This window comes from Cornus florida, unplaced genomic scaffold (assembly GCF_030987335.1).
Source record: "Cornus florida cultivar Cherokee Brave unplaced genomic scaffold, ASM3098733v1 CherokeeBrave_3.0.0_Hap2_Chr05, whole genome shotgun sequence".
NCBI classification, from domain to species: domain Eukaryota; kingdom Viridiplantae; phylum Streptophyta; class Magnoliopsida; order Cornales; family Cornaceae; genus Cornus; species Cornus florida.
In genome coordinates this window covers 83,714,815-83,726,755 of record NW_026775575.1, presented here as the reverse complement: position 1 = coordinate 83,726,755, position 11,941 = coordinate 83,714,815, and the positions used below count along the sequence as shown (strand labels likewise).

The 11,941-nt window shown below is 34.7% G+C and overlaps 1 protein-coding gene across 1 annotated transcript; it reads right to left on the bottom strand.

The window, feature by feature from the left end:
- Positions 1-7,378: 7,378 nt before the first annotated feature.
- LOC132309588 (uncharacterized) lies at positions 7,379-10,836 on the bottom strand. Its single transcript, XM_059807881.1, has 3 exons — positions 10,619-10,836; positions 10,357-10,498; positions 7,379-7,399 (listed from the first exon to the last, which is right to left on the bottom strand). The coding sequence occupies exons 1-3, from the start codon at positions 10,834-10,836 to the stop codon at positions 7,379-7,381; spliced, it is 381 nt and encodes a 126-aa protein (XP_059663864.1).
- Positions 10,837-11,941: the final 1,105 nt, after the last annotated feature.

Below are 11,941 nucleotides of genomic sequence, written 5' to 3'. Positions count from 1 at the left end.
TTTGAGAAGTGATGATTACATGTTAAGGCCTTAAGTAACACTTCTATCTATATTTAGACTGATTTATGCTTAATGTGTGTTTGTAGGTACTTTCCCAGAGAAATGGTTAAATTCAGGACTTTATGATGATAACGAAGCTTACAGAGTCGTTGCCAGTTATTTAAAGCAAGCCGAGAGCTTTAATGGTGAAGTTTGGAGGAGTTTAATATCCAAAGCTCGAGCCCTAGTCTTGAGGCTCGAGCCTAACAAGTCAGAGAAGAAAAATCAACAAGGCATTAAAGCTCGAGCCTTGTACCTTCAAGCTTGAGCTTGAACAAAAGGTGCTCGAGCCTGACCATAGGGTACTCGAGCCTTGACCCTTAAAGTCAAGCACAAGGCGTTGGAATTTGAAGAGTTGATTTCCAAGGTCCTAGACCTCATGCCTCAACCCAAGGATCGAGCACCATCCATTAAAGCTCGAGCCTTGAGAACCAAATGCTCGAGCCTGGTACCTAGTGCTCTAGCCCATGAAGCTTGGATCGAGTAATGTTAAAAGATTTCAATCCCAAGAATATTTTTAAGTGTTGAAGAAAAAGACGTTTCGGAAAGTAATTGAAAATTTTGGTTAAGTGTCAAAACGAAGATCGAACACCATCCATTGAAGCTCGAGCATTAATCCAGAGAAGCTTGAGCCTTACTCCTTAAGCTCGAGCCTGAACCTGAAAGCTCAACCCTTAGTTCCAAAAGCTCGAGCCTTCCATGACATGTCATATTTAAGTTACGGTAATGTTCTCTTTTCATGCCGTATCTCAGTCCAGATGGGCCGGAAGACCTAAAAGCCCACCAGATCCTTATTTTCTTTTATAAAATAAGGCTTAAGCCTTGATAGAAGGGGGTCAAAATTCCAAGTCCTTTTTCAAGTGTGATTCAGAAGGCTGATACTGTGTTGGCTTTTAGGGTTTCCACAACCTTAGAAGGTGAAGATCTTGAGAAGAGAAGTGTTGTCTGTGACGATGGAGACAACTCTAACATAGATGATATCCGACATCGTCATGAGTAGCTAATTCCTCTCTTAAGGCACTGATGTAACCCAATCTAGTATTATGGTTTGATTGTTCTTAACTTTGGGATTATTTTAATATATTATGTTTTCTTAATTATATGACTATGAGTAATTGAGATAACTCAATTGGTTTTCATGCTTTAAATAGATTGCAAACTCTTATTACCTTGTCTTAGATATAATTGTTTGTTTTCTATTCTTAACCTATCTTATTGGATGGTATCTGGCGGAGCCCTACCAGACATGAGAATAAAGTTTATATAATGGTGTTCCAATGTTTTTTATAAAAGAATGTTTTCAGTCTATGCTTAGGGAAGATGGATTATTTGCAAAGTAGTTAAAGTAGGTAGGTGGATAGTCCATGCTAACCGCAGATAGATTATAATTAACTATTTTATAAAAACATCTTTATTTAAAACCCGAATTGAACGAATGTTATTGAGTTCAATTCTTTTAAAAACATAATTGGTTGAATTCCAAGAGTTGATGCACTTAACCATAGTTGGTGAAGTCAAAGCCCTAAGATCTCTTTCTCTGATCACTTACTTTAATTTAGTTTAATACTTCATTTTAATTTTAGTTTATTTTTAATCGTGACAACGAAGCAAAATTTTCAACTAGCTACCTGTAAACCATTAGGACTAAAGTAAAAACTAAATACTAATCTAATTTCCCTGTGGTTCGACATCCTCTTTACATAAAGCTATCCCGCACGGAATCATTCTATTACGAGTGGTAAAATTAGACACACCACTCATAGTTGTTGAAAATTCAGTGGGAGAACTTGTGCCACAATGCACCATCACTGGTTGGCGTGTGTGCATAGATTACCGGAAACTAAACTCTGCAACTAGGAAAGATCATTTTCCACTTCCATTCATTAATCAAATCCTAGAAAGGTTAGCTGGCTAAAGTTATTATTGTTTTCTTGATGGTTATTCTAGCTATAACCAAGTGGCTGTAGATCCTCAAGATCAAGAGAAGACCATCTTCACTTGTCCTTTTGAAACTTTCGCTTATCTTCGCATGCCCTTTGAAATAGACAAGAATTTAGCTGATTTAATTATCAATCAACCAATATCCTAACCAGAATCGTGATCCTTGTGTAAAGTTAGTAATCCCTCAACTAAATTCATGGAAAATGTTCTCTCATTTCTGCTTTGGTATAGGAAATGGCTGTAAGGATATGGTGATCTTTGATGGTCAATCCTGACTATCTAATAAATATTAGACTTGGAGACAAAATATATATGTCCCTTCTTTTGCCTATTCTCCAAACATCTGCTTCATAGGGTGATGTATTGTATTTTCACCTGGATAAACTCCTTGCATCCTCTTTCTAATTTGTCTGCAGAAAGTACCGTTAGTCTGGTACCACCAGCTTTCATCTGTACCTAGTGTTTAAATTGGAGCATCTTCAAAAGCTAACTCTGCAACTAAATCCATGGGCCACTAATCTGTGATAAACTTACCGATATTGAAAGTCAACAGGTAATTCCATTCATCAAAAGTCAACTATCATTTTAACTCAACAAAAGTCAACAAACTATGACCTTTCCATATACACCGTGCATCCTCTTTTTTATATATAGGTGATCGGTCTCATCCTCCTATCTTTGACACACCCTGTTTCTTTAATGAAAAAGTAAGTGTCAATCAGACTTCTTATTTAACATCAAATAAATATAAAACCTTTCCATCCTCCAAATAATTTATCAATTTCCCAGCAAAAACTAATTGTTGCGAATTTTGACCTAAAAAAAAATTCCATATTATTTATGCAAGTGAATAAAACTTAATTTTCTCCTCCATGTGCAACATCGGCAACTCCTCCTAATGACACATCCTTGTGAATAAATTCCTGTTTAAGAATAGACTAATGAAGATTCATTCAGTCTACTGTCCTTACTCAGTGTCATTCTATTAAGTACTTAAACCAATACTAAATCCTCCTTCGGACTTGGTGACAACTTCTGAAATTTCCAAGAAGATGTTTTGCAACTCCGACACCTCCGATAAACCATCGTGATGTTACAATGATCTTTATTTACCACAACCTCATGAATACCGAAACATTAACAACCACCATTATCATGGTACTATAATATGATATGTATCCAGACCTAGCGTAATATATTAAACTAATCGTACTAGATTATTTGACTCGTAGTGATGGTTTAACTATCTTATCCCAAATAACATACCATAATGACGCATGTCGAGGTCCAGTAGATTGGCTAGAATTATGTATGTCTACCAAATCCTATGACCACATACTCATATCTTAGCGTAAAAGAATAGCGCTGTTACCCCATGGTGTAAAAACAGTAGTTGGTTGATCGCATACTTGTGTCCCCAACTAAACCACATACCGAATCCCGAATAGTTAACGAAAATAAAACACGTATAACAAACACAATACCACAAATTATACTCCTACTTAGGACATCGTTCTTTCAAGGGAAAATCTCCTCTAAAAACAATTTGTAAAAATTGTTTCACACAATTTCCTTTTATAGTGTCATAGGAAATTATCCAACCTCAAAACATATCCTTTAAAACATAGCTCAAAAGCAACAAATGTTTGACTAAGCAAATATCAAGGGCTTAACCCTTATCCTCCTTATACACTGAATTTAAACTGTTTAACTTGGCTTTATAAAGTGAATTAGAACATCACAACATAATACCAATACTCTCCTGTATGTGATATAAAATCATGTATTTCATTTTGATATGAACTCCATCCGATCCCCAAACTCTTGAAGAGTACTTCTTATATATCTCTTTTAGAGATGATAAGAAAGTTTAACTATATGTAGATTGATCAACACCAACTCTACTAGTATCGTTTGCTATTCTACTAGCAAATAAGATCACTATCTTGCGATCATTCCTCTAGAAGATTTAGTACCTTCTTTATTGGATACTCTGAAATCTCCTCTATTAGGATCCTTTTCGGGCTCATCCTCTTCGTTTTTCTCCTTTTTAAGAATAACTGAAGTTGTGTAGGCCCCAAGATGCAGTGACCTATGACAAACACTTCAATCATTTCTTGGCTTATATTTTAAAGTAACGCCATCCGAAACTAAACCTTCGATCCCTAATTCTGCCTTTTGGCAAAAAAATCGATAACGTACTCCTTTACTTCTTTAGGTCTTTATTGCTTTCGCCTTGAATCCAATCCTCCTCCTAGTGCCAACCATTTTGTGACTGTAGAATATAATTGATATCAGCTCCTCTTAGTGAATCGTAAATAGAGTACAACGAATCCTATTATGGGCTCTAAGTTTTAAGAGGCGCAACGCGAAAGTTACATAACGAAAGACACTCCTAAGGACACTTGAACCTAGAGTTCTCTCACACCAACTGTGATATCCCCAGATTTTCGAATGCGGGTTGGCCAGGCCCATACCCGAATACCCGAGGATATCAAAACAAATCGGCAATAAACGAACATAGAGTACAAAAAGAATAAAATAGGAATAAATCATTTGCTGAAAGAAAACTAAAATAATAATTCAATAACTAAATCTCAGAATAAATTTCCATTAATAATAAAAATCATTCTGATACAATAAATCCTCCATTAATACAACTCGAGAATCTATACTATGTGGACCCCTAGAAAATCCCATCTGAACAAATGACAGCAATAACTGTTTACAACTGAATAACGAAACATAAAAGAATCTCCTATGTAGAATCGAAAGAATGAAGTAGACTGATCCCTACTCAGCATGAACAACCTCTACTCTTGACGAACACCTGAAAAATAATGGTGGGTTAGGCCCACAAACAAGTTCTACTTTACTACATTCCAAGTAGAGATTCGATACACGTATACATCATAATCAATCAAACAATAACTAGTAGTCTGTATATATATATAAATAAACACTATAGGAATCTCACTATACTATAGGATTGTCTCAACCTGAATAGTGGGTAACATGTAAATCGCACATAAAGTGGGCATGAGTACCCAGACCTACAGGGAAACGACTACATTATATCTAGCTACACATCCCTGGTAATATATGCACCTTAACCATGATCCTGAGACTCAAGCTCATATCATGGCACCATAATCATATATATAAAATCCATATAAGTATAGAACAAATGTCATCCATCTGATATAGTGGCCTACCACGAATAAGGAGGACTTAACTCTATGGTTAATCTATTCCCTTATAAATAAATAGGTAGAATTTAACTTCTTTGGTTAATCCATCCCTAGAATGCCACCGTCCCATATCGGTGCATTAAACCATACAATCTATAAATATATAGGTAGGACTTAACTTCTTGGGTTAATCCGTCCCTAGAATGCCACCGTCCCATACCGGTGCAATAAATCATACAGTCTAATAAATGATGCACAAAATAAAATAGTACATTAACTAATCCATACATAGCATGATATAAATCATGCAAATAATCATTTGCATTTATTTAAGTAAATACAACAATTTAAATAGCATGTTGTTAACTTACATTTCAAGTAATTAACCTACATCTCAGATAAATTATATAAAACTCATAACCATGAATAAAATGATTTAAACATTTAATTTGATTGTTAAAACAATTAAATTAATCAATTTATCCATTTAACAACTTCATTTGTATTTATTTAAGCAAATATAACAATTTAAATAGCATGTAGTTAACTGATAAGCGCTGAATATTTGATACTCAAGCCTTTAAATATACGTATGTTAAGGCCTAAAGTGATACTTCTATCCATTATTAGACTGATTTATGTTTAATGTGTGTTTATAGGTACTTTCCCAGAGAAACGGTTAAAACCGGGACTTTATGATGATATCGAAGTTTACAGAGTCGTTGCCGGTCATTTAGAGCAAGCCGAGAGCTTAAATGGTGAAGTTTGGAAGAATTCAAAATCTAAAGCTCGAGCCTTAGTCTTGAGGCTCGAGCCTTAAAAGTCAAAGAAGAAAAGTCAACAAGGTATTGAAGCTCGAGCCTTGTACCTTGGAGCTTGAGCCCCAACTATTGGTGCTCGAGCCTCACCAAGGGTGCTCGAGCCTTGACCTCCAAACTCTAGCATAAGGCGCCAGAATTTGAAGAGTTGATTTCCAAGATCTCAGACCTCATGCCTAACCTCAAGGATCGAGCACCATTACACAAAGCTCAAGCCTTGTGTCCCTAAAGCTCGAGCCTGGTACTTAGTGCTCAAGCCCATAAAGCTTGGATCGAGCAATGTTAAAAAAGATGAAGCCCAAGAATATTCTAAGTGTTAAAGAAAAAGACGCTGTGAAAAATAATTGAAGAAATTTGGCTAAGTGTCAAAGTGAAAATCGAGCACCAATCCTTGAGGCTCGAGCACTAATTTAAAGAAGCTCGAGCCTGAACCTTAAAGCTCGAGCCTTTGTTCCCAAAGCTCGAGCCTTCCATGACATGTCAGACTTAAGTTAGGAGAATGTTCTCTTTTCAAGATGTGTCTCATTCCAGATGGGCCAGAAGACCTAAAAGCCCACCAAGCCTTTATTTTATTCTATAACAGAATGCATAAGCCTTGATAGAAGAAGCCCTATTTTTTCTCGTATTGTTTTAGAAGGCTGATACTGTGGTGACAACTTTTTAGGTTTCCATAACCTTAGAAGGTGAAGATCCTGAGAAGAGAAGTGCCGTCAATGACGATGGAGACGAATCCAACACAGATGACATCCGACATTGTCATGAGTAGCTAATTCCTCTCTTAGGGCACTGATATAACCCAATCTAGTATTATGGTTTGATTATTCGTAACTCTGGGATATTTTTAATGTATATTATGTTTTTGATTATATGACTATGAGCAATTGAGATAACTCAATTGGATTTAATGTTTTAAATAGATTTCAAATTGTTATTACCTTGTCTTAGATATAATGGTTTGTTTTCTATTCTTAACCTATCTTATTGGACGGTATCTAGTGGAGTCCTGCCGGACGTAAGAATAGAGGTCATATAATGGTATTTCAACGTTTTTATAAAAAAATGTTTTCACAGTTTACGTTTATGAAAGATGGATTATTTGCAAAGTAGTTAAAATAGTTAGAGTAGGTAGGTGGATAGTCCATGCTAACAGCAGATAGGTTATAGTTAATTAAATTTTATAGAACATCTTTCTTTAAAACCCGAATTGAACGAATGTTATTGAGTTCAATTCATTTAAAACATAACTTGTAAAAATCCCAAAGTTGAAACAACTCGCCATCATATGATGATTGTGAGGAAGTCAAAGCCCTAAGACCTTTCTCTCTCTGATAACTTAGTATAATTTAGCTTAATTTTAGTTTAATTTCAGTTGTTAATCGTGACAATCAATCAAACAGTTTCACCAGTTACCTGTAAACCATCGAATTAATTAAAAGCCAAATATAAATACTCATCTCCCTGTGGGTTCAACCCTCTTTAGATAGTGCTATCCTACAAGGATTCATTCTATTGCGAGTGGATAAAATAAAAAAAAATAATATTAACTTACATTCCAAGTAATTAACCTACATCTCAGATAAATTATACAAGGTTCATAATTATTATTTAATAATTACTTAAGCATTAATTTACATTGTTTAGACAATTAAATTAATCCATTTATCCAATGAAATAACATATAGGTTATCTAACACTCAAATTAATCATATCCTTAGCATATATATGTGATACCCTTCGCTTCTAGAGCCACTGGTGATCAAGTCCGAGCACAGATTCGAGGGATACCAAACAATTAAGTATATAAACAAGCATTTGATTACAAAAGAAATAATTGAGAATAAATAAAATAGCAAAAAAGAAAACTAAATAATAAATCCTCCAAATGAAATATCCAAAACCTTTAATATCATTACAACTCGGGAATCCATCTAGTGGACCCCTAATGATAAACCCAACTGAAACAACTGAAATTAAACATAATCCGAAACTAAAACATAAAGAGAATCTTACGTAGAACCGGAAGAGTGACGTGGACTATCTCTGCTTAGCACGAACAAGCTCTATGTCAGAAATTGACGAACACCTGAAAAATAATAATAGTGGGTCAGGCCCACGAATAAGTTCTTTCTACGACAACCTAAATAAAGATCGGAGAAACTATATATATATCTATAGCTAACCCATGCAATAACTATATAGTCCATAATACATATACACACTAAAAGAATCTCACTGGACTATAGGGTTGCCTCAACCTGAATAGTAGACAACATGCAAAACGTACATATAGTGGGTATGAGTACCTAGACCTACCAGGGCACACAACCACACTATAGTTAGCTACATATCCTTGGCAATATACGCCCCCTATCCACTGCTCCTGAGACTCAAACTCATATCATGACATATGTCCATATATATATATATATATATATATATATATATATATAATATTCTATCCAATCTAAAGTAATCCACTATGTATCATCCAACTTGTTAGTTGATCTGACACAAATATAAGTAGGACTTAATATTTTAGTTAATCTGTTCCCTTATAAAGTAGGTAGGACTTAACTGATAAGTTAATTCATCCCTAGCGTACCACCATCCCATACTAGTGCACTACATCCACACAATCCAAAAGTTGATGTAACAATTAAAGAAATACATCAAATAATCGATAAATAAATACAATAATATAATATCACGTTATCACAAAATAGGAACGACTTATAATTTATTTAAACTTCCTATATCATATATCCTACACAAACTGAATCTTAAACATGCTGATATTTTACTATTCAGTCAAGTAAGCATTCTCCAAATACAATTCATGCTACATATTTAATCTTAATTGTTAGAACAAAAATAAAGATTAAATCCATTCATTCCTCAAAAATTTCAAATAGCATGCATTGATATATTTAAGTTTATTCAAAATTTATTTAAACTAATTCCTAGTCCTGATTTGATGTTTAGGACTCCTTAAATTCAATTAAAAGTAATTTAACGCTATTTACGAAACTTCCCCCGGTAAGGCTCGAGCTTTTGTGCCAGGCGGCTTTTCCTTTCAGGCTTAAGCTTTTCGTCCAATTGCTTGAGCTTTTCTTTTTAGGCTCGAACTTTTCATCCATAACTCGAGCTTTGCCCCCAAGGCTCGAGCACTGTAACAGCGGATCGAGCATTGCTACACGACTCAACGTAGAATTTTACTGTGAACTTATTATTTACTGTGTAAGGATTCTAAGACATGTTTCTAGGTTCCATTAATACTCAGATATGAAAAATACATCATTTAAAACATGTATAAACTCATAAAGAAATCAAATCGATCAAAGAATTTATCAATTCCTACAACAAGAACAACTATGAAAAATATAATTTATAGAACCTATGTTTAGATCAATTAAATTATAAATTCTAGTTTTAATTGTTCTTTAAATAATCCTAAGATTATACTAGAGATATAAATTCCACAGATCAAAGGAGAAGTGTAGAACAAGAACTTGCCTTTAAGGATTTGATTAAAACCCTAACCTCCTCCTTCTTCTTCATCTTCCTTCTTCCTCCTTCTTTCTCTCTCTCTCTCTAAAATAATACGTGATATAATTCTAGTCCCCCTTTCCAACCCTATAGTTATATATTTATAGGCTAAATAAATAACCCTACTCCTTTTCCCAATCCACCTCAAATTAATAAAGAAAATAATAAAAATAAAATACTAAAAAGGTAACTAAAATATATTATGTATAATCTATGTATACTCTTTTTATATAAATAAAATAAATACATCAGATTATCACTAATAGACTTTCCTTATATATATATGTATATTTATTTATATATATATATACATATATCCTATCCATGGATAATTATCCATACTTATTAAACCCCTTATCCAAGTAGTGCATGGAACCCAATTGGTTGGCCAATGACTACTATCCATAACCATTAGAATAAAAATAAAATAAAATAAAAAAACCATTTAAAACATTTAATTCCTAATCATTTATTACAGAAAACACCTAACATTTACGTAAACAAATACACATCATCTAACACATAATTCAACTAAACAAGTATTTTCAAATAAACACATAATCAATTAATTCATTTAAACAATTAAACAAATAACCAATTAATCAAATAAAAATAAAAACACAATTAAAAAAAATTAATAAAATATCGTGACTATCTTTCTAAAATTAGGGGTATTACATTCTTCCCTCCTAACAAAGGGAATTCCATCCTCAAAATTCGCCTTTACCTTCATCTATTATGTCTGGAAAGGTTAAGCGAATGATGTCCTCCTATTCCCAAGTAGATTCAGCCTCATTGTGATAACTCCACTGGACACGTACCAAAGGGATGACCTTATTACGAAGAATCTGATCCCTACGGTCAATAATACGATACGGTGGTTCCACATAGGTTACATCCGGCTGCAACTCAATCTCACCAACATCAATATGCTGATAACGATTTTCATCACGAAGAAATTTCCTTAATATGGAAACATGGAACACATTGTGGACACGATCTAAATGGTCCGAAAGTGCTAAGTGATAAGCCACTGCTCCAATTCAATCCGTAATCATAAAAAGACCGACAAAATGTGGTAACAACTTCCCTTTCTTCCCAAAGCGCATTACTCCTTTCCTAGGAGACACCTTGAGTAAAACCTGATCTCCCACCTGAAATTCCAAAGCATGAGTACGACGGTCTGCATAACTCTTCTGCCTATTCTGAGCAGTATGCATCCGATCCTTAATAAGAGCAATCTTTTCAGAGGTATCCTTAATGAACTCAGGGCCCAAAAACCTCCTCTCACCAACCTCCATCCAACAAACAGGAGATCTACAAGGTCGGCCATATAATGCTTTAAACGGTGCCATACCAGTAGTCTTCTGAAAGCTATTATTATATATAAACTCCACAAGTGGCAAATAGTCCTTCCAAGTTAAGGACATAAGAACGAAACATATCTTCCATGATCTGATTAACCCAATTGGTCTGTCCATCAGTTTGAGGATGGTAAGCAGTGCTAAGATGCAATTTGGTACCCAAAGCCTGCTGAAAACTCTTCCAGAATCCCGATACAAAGCTCGAATCCCTATCCGATATAATATATAATGGTATGCTATGCAACTTCATAATCTCTGTTATATAAAGTCTCGTCAATTGTTCTGAAGTGTAATTAGTACGAATAGGCAAGAAATGAGCTGATTTGGTCAACCTATCAACGATGACCCAAATGAATTTATAATCCTTAAATGAATTTGGCAATCTCTCAACAAATCCATAGAAATGCTCTTCCATTTCCACTCTGGTATAGGTAGTGGCTGTAGAGAACCTGGTGGCCGTTGATGATCAATCTTGACCATCTGACAAGTACTACACTTAGAGACAAAAATAACAATGTCTTTCTTTATACCTGCCCACCAAAATTGTCGCTTCATATCCTGATACATTTTATTTTATCTTGGATGAACAAAAAACTCAGAACACTGAGTCTTAGTCATCACGTCCTTCCTCAAATCATCAGCAGAAGGTACTACTAAACGCCCTTTGTACCTCAAACCTCCATCAGTCCTAACATAGTAAAATGGAACCTCCTCAAAAGCTATCTCTGTAACTTTGTCAATACACTACTAACCTGTGAGTTGTGCCTACAAGACCTTGTGAATGATCGAAAGTGTGACTACCATGCATGCCATAAAAGTTGTACAGCCTAAGTTTTGTAAACCCGGTGCATCAGCGATGACCAATAGATGACCCAATAACGGATACGAAATGCGGAAGCGGAAGGTGAAACAACAGTCTCTAGAGATACAACACGTCTCTAAGACACCAATATGACCCACAATGAGGTCACGGAAAGAAAATAAATGCGGAATTAACGTTTAAAAAACGGATAAGAAAGAACCTAGGGGTAAAAATGTTATT

Bases quoted from the DNA above. Each gene is read 5' to 3' on its own strand.
- LOC132309588 (XM_059807881.1), bottom strand. From the start codon at position 10,836: ATGGAGGTTGGTGAGAGGAGGTTTTTGGGCCCTGAGTTCATTAAGGAT. The intron at 10,499-10,618 runs GTTACCACATTT...TTCCATATTAAG, and splicing joins TTTGGGAAGAAAGGGAAGTT to GAAATTTCTTCGTGATGAAA. The intron at 7,400-10,356 runs GTACGTGTCCAG...GATGGTTTACAG, and splicing joins GTAATAAGGTCATCCCTTTG to GTAACTGGTGAAACTGTTTG.